The following is a 19,597-nucleotide window of genomic DNA, read 5'->3' on the forward strand; positions in this document are numbered from 1 at the left end:
ATTCTGAAGGAGATCAGCCCTGGAATTTCTTTGGAAGGAATGATGCTAAAGCTGAAACTCCAGTAATTTGGCCACTTCATGCGAAGAGTTGACTCATTGGAAAAGACTCTGATGCTGGGAGGGATTGGGGGCAAGAGGAGAAGGGGACGACAGAGGATGAGATGGCTGGATGGCATCACTGACTCGATGGACGTGAGTCTGGGTGAACTCTGGGAGTTGGTGATGGACAGGGAGGCCTGGCGTGCTGCGATTCATGGGGTCGCAGAGTCGGACACGACTGAGCGACTGATCTGATCTGATCTGAGGGTTTATTTCTTTGTAAGAAGTGCAGCGTAGATTCAAATGAGTTGCTTGTGTCTTGTAACTCTCCAAGATTATATACTCTTTGGTAAAAGACAGCTGGGTTTGAACCTGGATTTCTTCTATTTCTGGTGTGTGATCTTGGAAGTTACCTATCTTCTCTGTGCCCCAGTTTCTTTACCTGTAAAATGAGTTGTATTTTCATATAAGCACTTGGTATACTGATTGGTACCTAGCTAATATTCCCTAAATGTTATCTGATAATTACAGTATCAGTACCATTTGTTGAATAATCTCATCCTTTCTACTAATTTTAATGCCACCCAAATCATGTTAAATTTTTAATATGCTTTTGCATCCATTTCTGTATTTCTGACCTTTTACAGTGGAAAGCGGTAAGCTACTAACCACTGTTAAAGAATTCAGAGCCACGTGTTTATGTGTGATAAAGGAATGCTGAAATGAACTTACAAAAAGATGCAGAAACTGGTCAATGAACAAGGCAGTGATTAATTGCATTCCAGCCAGGCAGAAGTAATCTGCGTTTCTGTAGACAAGAAGACTTGGCATTATTGTCAGTTTTCTGCAACTGACAGTGTTGTAAAATAGCTCAGAGACACCGAATGGTAGTGAACCCAGACGATCTAGAAGACAATCTGTTTTTTCTTTTACTCATTTCAAAATTGTATTCCTTTGCTTTGCCTACATCTTTTTTCCCCCTACTAGTGCCTGAGTTAATATACATAGTTTTATAATATTTATAAATATTGGAATGGCATCTCACTTATTTCTGTTGTTTTTTTTAAGGGAATTTTTTTTTCCTGGCTGTTACTTCATTATTAGTTTCCAAATGCTCGTTAGAAGCATTTCATTAATGAAAGCATTCTGATGATTAAGGTTGGAAATTTGTTAGGTGAGGATAGATTAATTTTCTTTTGGGTTTATTTCAGATAATAATATAGAAATGAGGAGTTGACACTTTCAGATCATCTCTTCCCACCCCCTAATTTTGAATCTTTTTATCATGAAAAATATCAAACCATAGACTAAGAGAAAAAATGTCGTTAAACCCCATCACCCAGGTCCAGAACTTATCAGTTCCTCACAGCTCTTGTTTCATCCTCAGTCCTACCCATTCTTACGCTGGATGCCCCAGATCCACATAGGGTCCCACATAGTTCATCAGTTAACCTTTTATACATGTGTCTGAAAGATAAGGAGACTTTATATTAATACATGAGTGAAATACAAGTAACACATCCGGAAACTTAAAAAATTTAAATATCAGCTGTTCCCCATTGTCTAATATTTTTTTTTTCAAGCTTATTTCTTTGAATCAGGATATAAGTAAGAGCCATACATTACAATTTGTTGCTGTGTCTTAAATCTCCTTTAAATAGCCTTCTAGAGCTGGTTTTTTGAATTTGTACAAAGATGATTAGTTGTTTAGTTTTGCTTTTAATCATTTTGAAGTCACGGCTTACAAACCGTTGGATTTGTTTTCAGTTTTAGCAGTGATTCTTCCTGATGGTCTCCTGTGCTAACCAGGGGAGCCTCTTCCAGTTGCTTCTGATTTCTTCCGACATGACCGAGGAGTTTCTTGATAGCTGCCTTGCTCTCTGGTAGGACAGGGTGTCCAGGGCAACTTCATATGTGCTCTGTCCTGACCTACAGCCAGGCAGCCATTTCTTGAAGGAGAAGTGGTGTCTAAAGATGCCAGTCTGGGCAGCTACTCATTTAATAAAAGAGGATACTGGCAGCAGCTTCTCATTTAACAAAAGAGGATGCCAGTGCCGTGCTAATAAGTTGATAGGTTTGCTCAAGTCTTTTAAACAGACTTAGCATCTGGATATTTTCTCCTAACTTTTGAACTAGCACATGAAAGCTGTTAAAGATATCAAAAATGTGTGTTTCTTGCTATATCAGACTTCAGAATACTATATTAAAATATACTCTACTAATTGGAGAATAATAAATACACATTTAGAAGTTTTAAAAGGAAGTAACTTGTTTTTTCTTTTGAAGAATGTTATCTGAGATAATAAAGTTGCATTTGAAAATTAGACTACCTGATGCCGTGCAGTGGTAGTTTCTTGATCATGGAGTTTATTTGATACAAATTATTTAATAGTTATGTGAACATTTTCAAATAATATTATCTTTTCCAACTGTTAAGGTAGCATGTAGGTTTGTGTTTACCCAGAAAGAATCCAGGTTCCTGCAGTCATAGCTCTTTCAACCACAGCATTTCACAGGATTCCTGTGGACAAGAAATCAGTGTATTTCATGGGTTACTCAGTAGAACTTGCTTGCTGGGAATTCTTTAAAAAGAAAGTATTTGCATAAGTGTTATGTACGTAGCTAGTCATTTTGAACATTTACTCCACTGCTGGAAGGTATTTTTGCTTGAATAAGAACTTTTCTGACTCTTTGTTCTAAGAAGCCACACAATCTTGCATTCTTGATGGCAGATCTGCTGTTAGTGAAAACGATGATTCCTGTAGGTATTTAGTACTTCTGTTTTGTCCTTGATCATTCTGGTTGTCTCTTTAGATGTGTCACAAGCAGTGTCTCTTGACTGTTTTTTGTAACATTTTCTTCTCCTACAGTTATTTGTGACAGTCACATCACTTAGCTTGTCTTGAAAGTCATGTTTTCTTTTCTTTTTAGGAGGCACTGGCTACAATTAGACTTCTTGATGTCCTTTGTGAAATGACCGCTAATACTGACCTGCTCGGCTATCTGCAGGTTTTTCCTGGCTTGTTGGAGAGAGTGATTGGTGAGTGAAATATCACACATAGTGTTCTTTTGAATCAAAAAATCTTTGACTTGTCATACTATAGTATAAAGTTTAAACACAGGTCCTTAATGTTGAGTGTATTGGTCTTCTTTTAAGATTTTCTGGAATATTCTTGAAAGGACTCGTCGTGTTCCGGCAGCAGCTTTTGCCCCTTACGCCGTTTATCGCCTGCTCAGTGGGTGGGGACCCTCGTCCTCTTACGCGGGCGCCCAGAGTGGTGGCCCATCGGTAGCGCTTGTGACGGCGGTGGCGGGTGGGAGGGCTATGGGGAGACGGGCCTCAGGGACGACGGTGATTTCACGCTACTGTTGTTTCTCCAGTCTTGTTAGTGAACTTTCCCAGCTTCACTCAGGGAACTTGAAGACATTGCCTTACCCATAGTAATTACGTATTCCCTTCTTAAAGGAAATTGTTTTAAACGGGAAGCTATTGTTTGAAATATTATCATCTTTGCTAAAAAGCTGTGCGAAATAAGTTCAGTTATTTTGTAAGTAATAAGTAGTAAGTTCACTTACAACCTGTTGCTTGTGGTCAGCAATGCTTGTGGTTGCTGTTCACTGTTGGCTTTTTTTTTCCTTTATTAAGACAGTAAACTTATTCTGGAGACCCATCTTCCAAGAAAGATAAATTGGCGTCTAGATGGGTAGAAGAGTTAGCAGTGAACTTTAGAAGATGTTTAGAATCTCATATCAGCGTTTTATTTTGAATGCAGTGCTTTCAGTGGTAGTTAAAATAAGACATCACAAAACTGAGAAACTGAATTATTGCGGGAAAAGCATGCGTTTGGAGCCTGAGCAAACATGGGTTGTCAGCCCAACTGCCAGCCCAATGTCTCTGAAACTGGTTTCTTCATTTTAAAGTCAGGAAAGTGACCTGCCTTTAATGACTTCATTGAGAGCGGTAAATGAGATAATGTGGAAACAGTTTATAAAACCTCTGGAAGATTGTCTACTTTACAGACTGCCTATAAGCATTTCATAGAGTATAATAGTATTAAGGTATTTCTTCTGAGTGTACCCAAAATAGATTAATAGAGAACTTTTGCTGCCTTCTGATTATCTGAACAATGGGAAAAAAAATATCAGCATGCTTCTTGATTTCTATCATATGGCTTGTTGCAGATAGGTACTGAAGCTTGGGGGCATCCATGGTGGCTTAAATGGTAAAGAATCTGCCTACAATGCAGGAGATGTAGGTTCAGTCCCTGGGTCGGGAAGATCCCCTGGAGGGAGAAATGGCAACCCACCCCAGTATTCTTGCCTGGGAAATCCCATGGACAGAGGAGCCTGGGGTGGCTGAGTTGGACACGACTGAAGTGACTTAGCACGCACTGCAGTTTGCACTTAAGTGACTGTAGTTATCACATGAGTGCCTTCATAAAGAAGTTGGATTTGGAAACCTTGTACTAGGAAAGATGGAAGAAAATTTTTAGCTGACTTTTCTGTGTGCATAAATAGAAAGTCCAGGTTGGGATAATCATTTTGGCTTATCACCCCCCAAGTCAGCGTTATGGCAAATTGTAAGGCAAACGCTGAAGAGCCTTCTAACCATTACTTTGATGAAAGCTTTCAGTATTCTGTGCGTGCATGTGTGCTAATTCCCTTCAGTCTTGTCTGACTCTTTGAGACCCCATGGACTATAGCCTGCCAGGATCCTTTGTCCATGGGATTCTCCAGGCAAGAATACTATACCTGTATTTTATATTAATCCATTAAAATAAATTATATTTATTTATGAGAATCTAGTACAAAATAAGGGATTCTTAAGAGTCCCTTGGACTGCAAGGAGATCCAGCCAGTCAATCCTAAAGGAAATAAGTCCAGAATATTCTTTGGAAGGACTGATGCTGAAGCTGAAACTCCAGTACTTTGGCCACCTGATGTGAAGAGCTGACTCATTGGAAAATAACCTGATGCTGGGAAAGATTGAAGGTGGGAGGAGAAGGGGACGACAGAGGGTGAGATGGTTGGATGGCATCACCGACTCAATGGACATGAGTTTGAGTAAGCTCCGGGTGTTGGTGATCGACAGGGAAGCCTGGCATTCTGCAGTCCATGGGGTCACAAAAGAGTCGGACACAACTGAGCAACTGAACTGAACTGAGTACAAAACAAAAATTTTCCTGTGGAAAACAGTTTATCCTTTCTGTTGTAGACCTTCTACGCCTGATTCACGTGGCCGGCAATGATTCTACAAACATCTTCAGTGCCTGTGCTTCCATTAAAGCAGACGGTGACGTCTCCAGCGTGGCTGAGGGCTTCAAGTCTCACCTCATTCGCCTGATTGGGAATCTGTGCTACAAGAATAAAGATAACCAAGACAAGGTAAGGTTCTTAGTATGCTGTATACATATACCACTTTATTTAGAATATAGTATTTAGGATTTAGAATCTATTCGTTTTCTGGAAATGAAGCTTTGAAGTGCTTAGAGAGTAGCTTGAGGTATATGTATACGTGTGTGTTTCCGCAGTTTGACATAATGTGTCATATTTGTTTGTATTAGGGTTTCTATCTTTTGTAATTTTTGCATTATATTTGCTCTGTGTGTTTGAACCAGTCTCCTTTGTATTAAACAGTCAATGCTTGTCCTAAGCCTGTGTGTTTGAACATACTACTTATTATATGGAGCACGTGAGTGAAAAATAGAACCTAGTAATTTTCAAGCACATAGTAGACATTTAATAAACAGAATTTCTTTTGGACCATTATCTTAAGAAACAAGCAAATCTTAACTTACATCTGTGCCCTGCATTTATGCATCATAAGCATTTCTTCCAGATACTCTGGCGTGGACATAATGTTTAAGTGTAAATCTCTGAAAACTCAACAGACTGCCGCTGGAGACCTCTTTTGTGCTGAACAGCTGAGGGGTAATTGTATCGCTGATATGAGAGGATGATAAAAAGAGATAGCAGGAGGGCTGGCCGGCGTGCTTCCCTTTGAACAGCCTGCCTGTGTCTTTCCAGAGTTTTGCTTTTGTTTGGTGGCATTTGTTTTGCTCTGTCAGATACTGAACATATGTGGGGCAGATTATGTTTTTCCAAGATGGCTGCAAAAATATCAATCATTCTGTATGTATTCCTGCAATGTGACTTTGCCACTTCCCTCTCAGAGGTTAGATTTATTTTTCCATCCTCTTGAATCTCGATGACTAAGGCCTGTGAGTGTTTTGAATTATAAATTATGGTGGGAGGGATCCAGTACCGCTTCTGGTCTAGCTCTTGACCGGTTGGGTAGATCCCATATCTAGCCTCTTAGAGGCCAGTCATCACATAAGAAGTGCAGATTCCCTGAGATTACCACGTCCACATGGAAAAGCCCACATGGAGGAGCATGAAATGCAGCGAGGAGAGAGAAGGGGGCTGGTGAACAAGCCCCGGGGCAGCAGGCACAGACGTGAGAGGCTATCTTGGAACGTTTTATGTCATTGCCCAGTTTCTTTGTTCCAAGCGCAGTTCCTCAGTTGCCCAGCTGATGCATGAATCAGGGACAGACTGCCTGGCAAAGCCCTTTTTGAATTTGTGACCTATAGCATTGTGAGTAAAAGTAAAAGTTTTGGGGAAAAAATAAGTTGTGTAGGTTCTGCTTCTGTTAATGGCCCTGTAAGCTACTATTGGACTGATCCTCCTGCAAGTAGTAAACTCTGGACAAAAGACAGCAATGTGAAGACATTCCAGTTTGATATAGTTCGATTTTGGAGTCGAGATGACACTTGGATGAAGGGCACAACAGAGTGTGCCACGTGGGGCAGTTAAAACTCTGATAGAAAATCTATAGTTCTTTTAGCTGAAAGAGTCAAAGGACAGTTTGGAGCAGCCACAGCTTTTGGAAAGTGAAAGTGGAAATCCTGGAAAGAAGAAGGTAAGCCCTGCACACTGTGTACCAACCGCCCGAATCTCTGCCGGCGCCTGAATCCAAGACAGCGTCAGGCTCCAAGCAGCAAGCTGGGGATAAGATAATGACACTGAGATTTGAGCCGCCAACTTAAGAGTCTCAGTTTAAGTCCAACCAAGGTAATTACCTACTGAGACAAATAAGACACCAGTATTCTGTAGAGGAATATAATAGAACCTAGAGTGTTCCATACCATAGCATTCACAATGTCCAAGATAACTTACAACCCAAACTTACATGAAACACAGGAAGATATAACCCATTATCAAGACAAAAAAGATAGTGAAGATAGACTGTGTGATGACATAGATGTGGGTTTTAAAGCAGTTGTAACTCTGCACAAGGATGCAAAGGAAATCATGCTTTGAGTGAATGAGAAGATCGCTTTTCTCAGCAGCGAAATAGAAACTGTATAAAAGAACCAAACAGAAACCTTAGAACTGAAAAATACAGTGTCCAAATAAAATATAAAAATTTTACCGAATGAAGTTAACAATTCAATAGAGAGGACAGAGGAAACAGTCAGTGACCTTGGAGACAGAGCAGCAGAAGTCATCCAGTCTAAAGAGCAGGGGAGAGAAAAGACTGGAAATGGAGCGGCCCTCCTCAGATGCTAAATCCCGGGGTAGTATGTTGCGCGTCATCGATAACTGGAATCATTCCTGCAGGACGTGGCGTGGACACGCTGGACAGTTTGCCCTTTTGTATACGCGCTTGCTGTTTCAGTGACTCATGTGTGAACAGGCACGAGTGGAAGACTACTAATCCACCCTCGGAAAATTACTGGGCTGGTTTTTATAAGAGAAAGTTGGTGGAGAATAAAACACTTTACCTTTTTAATGACCAAGACTGCCTTTCTTCAGGAGCACAAAAGAGGTGGTTTTCTTGTATTTAACTATTCTTTTGTTGCTAATTTGGATTGCCTTCTTAAAGGAACAAAATGTAGTAACCCTTAAAAGGCTTATGAAATAACTCACTGAGGTCGGATCAGATTGCAGCGTAAGTAAACACGGAGTGTGCCCCAGGGCTGCTCTGGAGAGGTCGTGGGACTCACAGGAAGTCAATGGTGTGTCCTCGTGTGCAGTTGCTGATAGCTCTGCTGACTTCTGAGCAAACACTCTCGAAGGTATGAAGGCGTTCGTTCTTTGAGCGTAAGAATGCCTCTGTTTCTCCTACGTTTTTTACCTACACCAACAAAAAGCTCAGCCTGAAAGCATTGCTTGTGGGATTTTGTTCTCCTTCCAAAGAAGCTATCACAGCATCACAACCGTGACTCACTGGGTGTTAGCCTTGCTCATTGATGCCACAGAGGGTGGAGTTCGTTTTGGAGAAACAGATGGTTCTAGAGCAGGTCCTTATCACCATGCTGTTGATTTTCGTTATAGCATCTGGATTGTCTCACTTTGCTGCAGCTCGGGGCCTAGAAGGACGTTTGGCTCTTTCTCCATGACTAAAGATATGTGTTGGGGGGATTTTATATCATCAAGCTTAATGAAGTTAATCCTTCACCCAGAGGGGAAACGGGGCTGATGGTTTGTCGAGTGTCTGCTCTGTCCAGCTTTGTGCTTATGAACATGTGTTACCCTCTTTCATCTTTGCATCAGTCCTGGAGTCAGGTTCTGCCAGCCACACTGCAGGGAGAGGCCACCAGTTAGTGATCTGCAGAGTCCAGAGCAGAGTGTAGGTTTGTCTGCGAGCCTGGGCCTGTGCTCTCTCCCCTCTACTATGGAGCTTCTTGTCTGGAAGCTTTCCAGGGGTTTGGGGAAGATGTCTTAAATAGACTTCCTGAGTGACCTGGGACCGTAGATGCTGGAGGCTAAGCAGGCTCCTTGGGTCCGAAGTCGGCCACCCTTTTGCAGCTCACGTCTCTGTCTCTGAGTCATCCATTCATCAATTGTGGGTGGCCCTAGCCTTGGGGACCCTTAGATGGATAAGGCAGACCAGCATCTCTCCCTGTGCAGCTTCCCCCTTGGAGCACTGAGGGACCACCCTTCCTTGTTGAACCAGAATCCCAGAGTTATTGGCACATATTTCCTGCAATCTTCGTGCACTACTGATTGTTCTGAGGTTTGGTCAGAAGTCATTTAAGCCCAGCTAGGTCTCTGCTTATCTGTGTAACTTCATTCATTGCATTGAGTGTGGTGCCCACCTGTGGATGGCTTCCCCTGTGATTAGTTATGTGACCCTTTCTCTGTTACAAAGGTCATTCCTCTGCATTAGTTCTTTGGAACGTTTTGACATGTCTCTGGCAAGGCTGAAAAGATATTGTCATTTTCTGAATGAAGAAACCGAGGCTTAGAGGGACTAGATGTGGTTTAATTCAGCTGGCATGTGTGGAATGGACACTGCTATATGCTGCATGATCCCCTTAGTAGGGAGGCGTGCAGGGGTGCCCGAAGCTCCAGCCAGAGTCCCTGATTTGAGGGGGAGGGCACAGTGGGGGAGGAGCAGCCCTCTGTAAACTCAGATGAGAGCTGGCCTGTGCCATAGTAACAGGGAGGGTGGTAATCTTTTCCATTTGTGTCCATGGGCAGTTTTTAGGAGGGGCAGGCTGCCTGGTCTGCAGTTGAAAATGTGCTCAGAAATTTATCTTCCCCGATTTTCTGTGCGTCTTAGCTCTGTACACATGAGGAATTTCTAGATTTCCCTTTCCCTTTTCATCGTAGGGAAATGTTCTTATGTACAACGCCTAGTGTATTGTCGAGTGTCTGCTTTGTCCAGCTTTGTGCTTATGAACATGTGTTACCCTCTGTGATCTTTGCATCAGTCCTGGAGTCAGGTTCTTGCCTTGTGTTTTGTGCTCAGCTCACATGGTGTGTCCTGCCACCTCTGTGGTGGTTCGTTCACTTGTAGACCTTTGTGGACCTGAAATGGAGATTGTATTTTGGTTTCTATTGTGAGAAGCACATGGGTATTAATGCTGCAAACATGACGAAAGCACTCTCCGGCTTCTTCTTTGTTAGAATAAGGAATGTTGGGTTTAGTTTGTTGCTTCCTCATTCTTCTTCTCTTCGCTGTTGTCATGAACTCTTTAAGTGGATGCTCATTATTGAATAGAAGAAAGACCGAACACAGTGTTTGTTCTTTTCATAAAGCTGAATGCATTCTTCACAATGGATGAGCAGGTGATCCAGTTTCTCTACCTTCTCCCCGACACTGCCGCCCCCACCCCAAGAAATCATAGTGACTGAGGTGGGCCATCCACTGTTGTGGCTGAATTCATTGTGCTGAAGATTTTGTGGAAATGCTGTTCAGTGTCTTCTCTTCCCCCTTCTGCTCCCGACTGAAAGATTGCTAGCTTTCACACATACGTTTGATCCCATGTGTTCAAACATATGCACCCATAAAGCTTTCATTACAGGCATGACTTCAGTTTAAAAATAAGTCCGGTGTATATGAGAAGGTTCACTGTGTAAAACTCTTTGGCCACTTGTCTGTTGTGAAGGCAGGTTTCATTTCTATATCTTCGTGATGCATTTCCCAGTAAATGTTTTACCCACTGTGTGACCCCCAGCATCTAAATTGTACCTGCCACATACAAGCATTCAGTAAATGTGTCTTGAATGAGAATTTATTTTAAAACATCTGTCAAGTGTCCACTACATACTGAGCACAGTTGTTGATGCTGAAGATATAAAGCAAGTAAGACACACTCTTCCTCTTCAAGGAACCTACATTTTACTGTAAAATTTCCTGACAGTGTTTGCAAACAAAGGCAGTTAAAATAACTTTTTCAAACAAAAATGAATATTCCGCTAAATGCTGGCTTTTGTAATTATTTGTAGTTTGCCTTATTTTTATTTGATTTATCCATAGCCACATTTTAGACTGTAAGGACATGTGTTAATATATAGCATAAAATATTTGCCAGTTGTTACAAATTTTAATTCAAAGTTTAAGCTTTATAGCTCTGATTGCACTTTTTTCATAAAGTTTTAGACTAAATAATGATTGTTAAACATTCATAAGAGGATTATTTTTACGTCCCTTTTTTGAGGGGGAGGAGTACCTTTCACATCCATATGGGAGGAACCACAAACAGGCAAACCATTATATCCTTTTTCAAAATGATTTCTTTCTATTTGAAATGTTCTTAAGCAGCATATTTGCCTGTTAAATCATGAAACTTAAAAATCTGTTGCTCTTCCCTAATTACTTTCTAGGGCGTTGCTCTTAGCGGGGGTCAGTCCGTGTTTTGTACAGCATTACTGGCTGACTTACTAGTTACCCCGACAACTGACAGAGTCATTTATTTGTCACAGTTGCAGAGAAAACACCACTGACAGGCGTGTGCTAGTGCTCTCCTCTGTGCTGCTCTCAGTGGGTTTGGGGATTCCCAGGTGGTTCAGGGGCAGAGAATCTGCCTGCTGGTGCAGGAGACGTGGATTCGATCCCTGGGTTGGGAGGATCCTCTGAAGGAGGAAATGGCAGCCCACACCAGTATTCTTGCCTGGAGAATCCTGTGGACAGAGGAGCCTGGCAGGCAGCTGTCCATGGGGTCACAGAGTTGGACACGACTGAGCATGCCCGCGTGCAGGTCAGGTGGGTTTGGGTGGCAGTGCCTTTGATGCTCATTCCTTATGCAGGCAGGCATCTGCCTTCTTGGCCTGTGCTCGCCCTGTGTGGATGTCCCAGCCTGCACTCATCCCACTGACCTTAATTTAGCCCTCAGAACTGAGGGTCACAGGATGCTTTCTCTGCAAAACCATCTGAGTTCAGTGCAGGAAAGCTTTCTACTCTGTGCTCGCCTCTCTACCTTGTCTGTCTGCTCCTTGTTACTGTCATTTCGTCACTCAGTCATGTCCGGTTCTTTGTGACCCCGTGGACTGCAACAGGGCAGGCTTCCCTGTCCTTCACCATCTCCCAGAGCTTGCTCAAATTTATGTCCATTGAGTCAGTGATGCCATCCAACCATCTCATCCTCTGTCGTCCCCTTCTCCTCCTTGCCTTCATCTTTCCCAGCAGTGATAACCTCTGGCTTTTTAATACGCTGTCTAGGTTTGTCATAGCTTTTCTTCCAAGGAGCAAGCATCTTTTAATGTCATGGCTGCAGTCACTGTCCACAGTGATGTGGGAGCCCAAGAAAAGAAAATCTGTCACTGTGTTCCACTCTCCCCCATCTATTTGCCATGTAGTGATGGGACTGTGATCTTAGTTTTTGAATGTTGAGTTTTAAGGCAGCTCTTTCACTCTCCTCTTTCACTCTCATCAAGAGGCTGTTTAGCTCCTGTTCGTTTTCTGCTATTAGAGTGGTATCATCTGCATATCTGAGGTTGTTATTTCTCCCAGCAATCTTTATTCCAGCTTGTGTTTCATCCAACCCGGCATTTCTCATGATGTACTCTGCATATGAGTTAAATAAGCAAGATGACAGTATATAGCCTTGGCATAGTGCTTTCCCAACTTGGAACCAGTCCGTTGTTCCATGTCTGGTTCTAACTGTTGCTTCTTGACCTGCATACAAGTTTCTCAGGAGGCAGGTAAGATGGTCTGGTATTCCCAACTCTTAAAGAGTTTTCCACAGTTTGTTGTGATGCACACAATCAAAGGCTTTAGCATAGTCAGTGAAGCAGAAGTAGATGTTTTTCTGGAATTCCCTTGCTTTTTCTGTGATCCAGCGGATCTTGGCAGTTTGATCTCCGGTTCCTCTGGTTTTTCTAGATGCAGCTTGCACCTCTGGAAGTTCTTGGTTCATGTGCTGCTAAAGCCCAGCTTGAAGCAATTTGAGCATAGCCCTGCCAGCACACGAAGTGAGCGCGGTTGTGCAGTAGTTTGAACACTCTTAAGCATCACCCAGCTCCCCTGCTCTCTACCCCCTGCCCCACCCCCCAGTTTCTGTACGTGAATGTAGCATCAGTGTTTCTAGCTGACATCGCAGCACTTGGGAGTTGTTTCTACTTAAGACTTCAGTGTGATGCACATACACTGGCCACCGGGCAGAACCATGACACACACAATTTGATCTGAGTATCACTCAGGTTTCACTTTAGCGAGTAAAAGCGATTTCTTCCTGGTCACCCACAGGCATCACCACCTTTCTTCGCTCCTCCCTTGAGGACTACTCCTTCATGAAACCCTTGCCCTAGATCTTCCTGGATGATAATGGTTAATCTGCCCTCTTTCCCAGGCACATATTTTTCTGCTTTCACAGGAAGCTTTAATACCATAACTCTATGCCTGACTAACTGGGGAATTCCAGGTAGGCTATTGAAAGTGTCCTGGCATTGAGTCCTCCTGGCGCTGGCTCTTCTCTCTTCCCTTGGCTTGTAACATTTGGCTCCATAAATATGAGTGATGTATCTAGGGAAACCTTACAACAGACAGAAAGCTTGGGATAGTGCGGAGAATCCAGACAAGGCTTAGAGAAGCCCACACGACCTCTTAATTTCACCACCTTTTAGCTGTACAGTATAAATTTGGACAAGTGACTTGACCTCTCTGAATCTCAGCTTCTTCACATGTAAGATGGAAACAGTCACACCTGCCTTAGGGGTTGGAAGGATTGAATGTGATCGCTTATGTGCAGAGCATTTGACAGTGTGTCTGGTGTCACTTAGCCACCTCCTCCTTCCGCCCACACCCGCCACCTCCAACCCCACCGTGAGTGAGTGGCTGTGGTTCGTGTCAGCGTCTCCCCACTGTGGTTATTGAAATAGACGTCTGAGCGCAGCATCTCACAGTATTTAAAGACCATTCCTTGCTCTTGCTTTGTTGTTGCTGGTTAGTTGCTCAGTCGTGTCCAACTCTCTGTGACCCCTTGGACTGTAGCCTGCCAGGCTCTTCTATCCATGGCATTTCTCAGGGAAGGATACTGGGGTGGTTTGCTGTCTCCTTCTCCAGGAGATCTTCCCAACCCAGGGATCAGGCTCACACCTCCTGCCTTGGCAGGTGGGTTCTCTACCACTGAGCTTTGGGACTTTGGGGAGGAAGCAGAGCGAAAGCAAAGCATGTGAATCTTTTTTTTTTTTCCCTCTTTAGTTTGACTACCAACCCTTTCTCAGTTGAATTCCCCTTTTGTTATTGTCGAGTAAAGAGCTGAAGGGTTTTCTGTGTGGATTCCAGAATTGGTTCTAGCTCAGTCCTGAGAGTGTTTTAAGGGACTTCTGAATTACAGGTTTATGGCCCATCTCAGTTAGACTGTGTTTTCCTCTGTCGGAAACTAGTTGCACAGAATCCCAGCTTATTGATTTGAAGATTGAATGTATAGACAAGAGCTGGCTTGCTTAGAATTCCACATCTTTTGTAATGTAATCCGAGTTCAAGAAATATGTCAAAATTCATAAATCAAACCGTCACCATTAGTTTCCTGAACTTATAGTTCCTGCTGCAGTAAATGAAATTAAAATTCCTAGCTAGAGGACACATACCATGGTTGAGTGTGTTGCAGCTGTCTGTATCTTGTAGAGTGATGAGCTCCTCTTCTGCAGAAAAGGTTTAACATTATTTCAAAGGAAGAGTCATGCTGAATACAGAAATACAGTGCAACTCACTGTTGTCGTTTCATACTAACCAGGCTCCAGCCCATGCCAGGCTCTTCCATGCTGTGCTTTCTCCTCTGGTTCCCACCGTTGTCTTCCTCAGAGACTAAGCTCCTTTGCAGGCAGGACACACCCAGTCTGGTTTAACACCTGGCATACCACCGAACTGCAGTGTGAGGAGCAGTGAGCAGAGGGTGAGAGCCCTGTTTTACTGGTTGGTCAGACCTTGGGTGGTTGAGTTACTTGGAGCAGTAGTAACAGGCTGACCTCTGACCTCCAGACCCAAACTCTGCTGTGCTCCACCACGTCCACATTTGCTGGAGAAAGAGACACTTGAAATCCCGGACCAGCACGTAGAAGCCCTTAAGGAGGGCCGTGTTCTGTAAAGCAGCGCGCGGGGCTGACTTTTTCTTGGCAGTGATTGTATTTCTTAATTCCTGTTGAACTGTTAGTCCATAACTTCTTCAGACTAGTGTAGAAAACTGCATTTCAGGGATATGCATATTTCTCAGAAGCATCATTTACATGTTTCTTAACATACCAAAAGAAAGAGTGTAAAAGTCATTTCCCTGGGGTGGCTCAGCAGTTTGTAAAAGCCTGGTGGAAAATTCCGTTTTCTTTGCTAGGCCAGGTGGTCAGTTTCTAAACAATAAGGGTTTTAAATGGATTTGTGTTCAATAGTAAAAACCATTATTTTCAGTTTCCGAATTAAGAGGTATCTGAGACTTAGGTGAGGGGCAAAGCAGCTGCGTTCCTAGATAAAAATATGGAATATTGTAAAGATACTTGTTTTTAGACTCATTGTTTGTTAACTGTTCAGCCAATTACAGTCCCCTGAGGGGGGAACTCAGAATTTTGAGAAAACATGAAAATAATGGAGGAATTAACGGTATTAAAATATACTTTAAAGTTAAAATAACAGTACACAGAAATGTGTTGTTTAGTGGAAGCGCGCATAGAAGCAGACACCTGAGAAGTTACAAGAAGTGAGCATGTGACAAGGAAAGCCCAGAAACCCAGAGAGGAAAGAGAAGTTTAGTGTGAATATGAACCAGACATGATTGATTAACTAGTTGGAAAAAAATCCAACTTCACCCATAACAAACACCAGAATAAATCTGAAATTGATTAAAGTGTTAAAGATAGAACTGCAGACATAGATACTATTTAGTTGATTTTTTAGATTAAGCAAAGACATTTTATGGATTAGAAATAGTGAAGATTATTCTAGATTTCACTATAAGTAAATGAGACACTCTGGCTCAAACCAGCCTAAATAGGTTTAAACCTGCTGCTACTGCTGTTAAACCTGGGTTCTGCTAAATCATAGCTGGGTGACCCTGAGCAGAGTATTCAACCCCTTTGCAACTCTGTACTCATCTTATGGCAGAGCAGCTGTGAGGGGTAGATTAGATCATCTGTGTAAAACATCAGATAAGCGCTGCATCATGGTCAGCTGTATTTATGCGTATGCCGACTTCAGTATTGTAGATACTAGTAGAAACAGTCTACTTTTCCATCCATTGGGGCTGTTTTGGTCAGTTATGGTAATATGGTATACAGCTAATACAATCATGTTTTCAAAAAGCAGGTACCATGCTGGTATGGTGCTCGTGATATCCTGGTCAGTGGGAATTCGAAGTAGGATACAACATTATATCTCATGAGCACCTACTTTTTATGTTTCTGTGTCTGTTATATGTATATTTATGCAAACACATATATGCATGGCCAAATGACCCCAAAGAAACACACTACATTAATAGCAGTTATCTCTGGCTGGTAAAATTAAGGATTGGTTTCTTTTTCCCATATACTTTTCACAGTCCTCTCTCAAGAGCACTTGGCATTCATGCATGCTAAGTTGCTCAGTTGTGTCCGACTCATTGTGATTCTGTGAACTGTAGTCCATCAGGTTTGTCTGTCTGTGGGATTCTCCAGGCAAGGATACTTGAGTGGGTTGCCGTTTTCTCCTCCAGGGGATCTTCCCAACCCAGGGATCAAACCCACCTCTCTTAACGTCTCCTGTATTGGCAGATGGTCTTTACCACTCGTGCCACTTGGGAAGCCCACAGTCACATACAGTGTGCGTGACTCATCTTAATAAGAAGGAGAAAATACTATTAAGAAAGGAAACCGGCCTGAGTGTAGACTTCTGGTTCTCCTCTGTGACAAGTGTGTACTGAGTTCATTAGCCACCAAGGTTAATTTTTTCTTTGTTGTACTTCAGAGTAGGACACCATCCTGACCCCTCCAACTAAGGTCTGGAGGCTTTAATAATTGCAGTTTAAATTTATTCTTAGTGGAAAGATTTGAAAAAATAAAACATGAGCCTAGGATCTGGATGATTTTGCCAAAAAATAATAGCTGGGTTGGAGGTAGTGCATGGGGTGTGTGTAGCAAATAGAGAGGAGAGAAAATAATAAAGCTTATTTTTCCAAGGTGTGGGACGCTAAGAGGAATAGGAATTCAGATTCAGCCTTTATTGTCAGGACCTCTGATTTGGGTACATTAGCTTTTGCTGAGTGCATCAGTTTCCAGAATTTCTGTTACATATCTCCACTTAATAAAATCGAGTGCTTGTGATACTGTGATATTTCTTTGTATCTCCCCAGGCTTCATTTCTTTGGCTGAATGAGAAAAGTGCTCTTATTGCAAATGTTAGAGAGTTCTCGCCTTTTCTAAAAAAAAACATAATGGAGCTGTCTGTCACACATCTGAAACAGTTTTGATCTTTAGCATATTTCGTGGTTTTTTTTTTCCCCCTCCTGGCTGCAGTTGAAAATTAAGAGGATCAAAGTCACGTTCATATTAAAAGCCGTTTTTTTTTTTTTTTTTTTAAATCAATACTTGAAGTCCCTATTGGACTGTTCACCTCTCCTGCTTTTAAAAGCCTATTGCTTATCTCGTCCTGATAGAATTTAATTTCAGACCTATCACATTCTAGTGGACCGAGAATGATATTTAGTCTCAAACTGTGGAATTTAGTTGAATTAGAATCTGTTGCTGTGTTGCCGTTAAGAGTAAAATCAGGAATAATTTTGACTCCAAATATGAACGAATGTGCTATTTGGCATCGCAAGAGCTTTTAGTTCAGTTCAACAAATCTGTGTCTGCCGTCTGCTGTGTGGCAGCAAGGACTGCAGGCGCTGGGGCTGCAGAGATGGGTTTGGCCCGGTGCTTACTCTCAGGGAGTTCACACTCAAAGGGGGGAGACAGGTGTGAACATAGGGTAGTAAGTGGTGTGTGCAAAGTCCTCAAAATGAATAGTAGAAACTTTCTATCTAAGTGCTTCATATGAAGGGTTCACCTCGGAGCCTCAGCAGGAGCTCTGGGATCTAGGCCTTCGGGGATGAACTGAGCAAGAGGCTGGCAGACCAGAGGGCTGGCCTGGCAGGCAGAATGGCTCCTGTGAGCACGTGTGTGGGGCCACGTGCTGTGTGCTGGACTTCACTGGGACCCAGGGGTGGGAGGTGGGGTAGTGGGGTGACGGGGGACGAGGGAGGGGGCTGGAGAGGAGGGCTGGCCAGCTAGGCAGAGCAGGCCTTTGTTTGCCATGCTGACGGACTCTGAACTCCACAGGAGACAGTCTCTGTCTTGATAGAAACATTAAAATATCTTTTGTTTCTGAAAACGACCTGTTCTTTTTTCAGATCCTCTTATCCCCTCATCGTGTGCCCCAGCCTCCAGGAACTTAGTCCTGGTTGGATCCCAGATCCCTCCACTCTCCTTTTCTGCTGTGGCTTTTCATTCTCAGCACCACTGATGGTGCATAGTCTGCCCAGTGGCAAGATGTGCCCCAGGCCCCCAGGGCCTTCCCGGGACTACTCCGCCCAGCAGCTGGCAGGGAGCCCAGGTGGACGTTCGCTGCATGAGCCTCCCCCGGACTCCCTGCTTCTGGCCTTCTCACAGTTACCTTCAGTACAGTGTATGGGGATTTTTTTGATTTGGGGAAAAAGTTTAAATTCCATTTTTGTTTACTTACTAAGAAGGCAAGCTTGGTACACTTCTCAGAGTCTCAGCTTCTTGGTAAAATAAGATACCATTGCTGACTTCATACGTTTGTTCTGAGATTAAATTATTTTTCGTGATGAGAACTGCTCTTTATGCGTGCCTCCTCCGTCTTCCTCAGTGGGCTCTCTGGAGGGGTGTTCTGTCTGTCCCGTTTGTGCCGAGGCCCGTGTTCCACCACATCGACTGCCTCTCTGAACAGAGTGTCGGAGGGGCCTGGCTCCCGGAGTGGCTATCGTCCCCAGCGGTGGCAGTGTCCTCCTTGTGGCTCTCGGTGCAGGCTTCTGGGGGGCAGCACCACGAGCAGGTGCTGAAGAGGGAGAAGGTTGAGCCCTGCTGGTTCCTCCTCTGCCTGGGAGCTGCCAGATGGTCGCTGCCGTCCCTCAGCACAAGGCTCGACTGGCTTCCTCTCGGAGGCAGCATCCTGGAGCTGGGGCCCGGGGCAGGAGAGCCGCGTCAGCCCTCCTGGGGAGGTGCACGCTGCACGGTGCTTGGGCATCTGTGGGGGGCCGCCCTGAGTGGGGCGGAGCCGGGGGAGGCCCAGCTCTCCCCAACCTTCGGTCTTCCCCGTGGTCGGCATCATGCTGTCAGTTCCGTCATCAGCCTGTATTTCCTTCAGCTTGGGTTTGTGTATGATGCACACACACCTTGGAGAGGAAACACTTCAAGCCCTCGTCAGGTTTTCACCTATTTGTGTGATGTATTTCCGTCTGGTCCCAAGAGCAAACTTGGTGATGTGGTTGGGAGCAGCCAGGACTCTTCTCCTAACTGGGCCTGAGGTCAGTCACTGTCGTCTCCTCCTGTGTTGTTTTTTAGTCGTGGAATCTTGTCCTACTCCTGGCAGCCCCGTTCATGCAGCACAGCCCACCAGGCTCCTCACCTATGGGATTCTCCAGGCAAGAATACTGGAGGGGGTGGCCATTTCCTCCTCCAGGGGATCTTCCCAACCCAGGGAGCGAACCTGGGGCTCTTGCGTTGGCAGGCGGATTACAACGAATGCGTAACAACAAAGGAATCACAGTAATAGAAGCAAGTGTCGCATAGTGCTGACTGACAGACACCTTCCAGTCTGTTTACATTCGCCAGTGCCTTTACCCTCAAGTATTTCCTGGCG

The 19,597-nt window shown here is 43.7% G+C and overlaps 1 protein-coding gene across 1 annotated transcript in view; it reads left to right on the forward strand.

The window, feature by feature from the left end:
- The window catches only part of ATXN10 (ataxin 10), a 138,917-nt gene that overhangs the window by 57,487 nt on the left and 61,833 nt on the right, over positions 1-19,597 (forward strand). The window contains exons 8-9 of the mRNA XM_086403283.1: positions 2,971-3,079; positions 5,255-5,424. Coding sequence (XP_086259409.1) covers positions 2,971-3,079; positions 5,255-5,424 — 279 coding nt within the window. The remainder of the gene's footprint in view (positions 1-2,970; positions 3,080-5,254; positions 5,425-19,597) is intronic.

This window comes from Bos grunniens, chromosome 5 (assembly GCF_055505025.1).
Source record: "Bos grunniens cultivar Pamir isolate PY7600 chromosome 5, Bosgru_T2T1.0, whole genome shotgun sequence".
Lineage (NCBI taxonomy): Eukaryota > Metazoa > Chordata > Mammalia > Artiodactyla > Bovidae > Bos > Bos grunniens.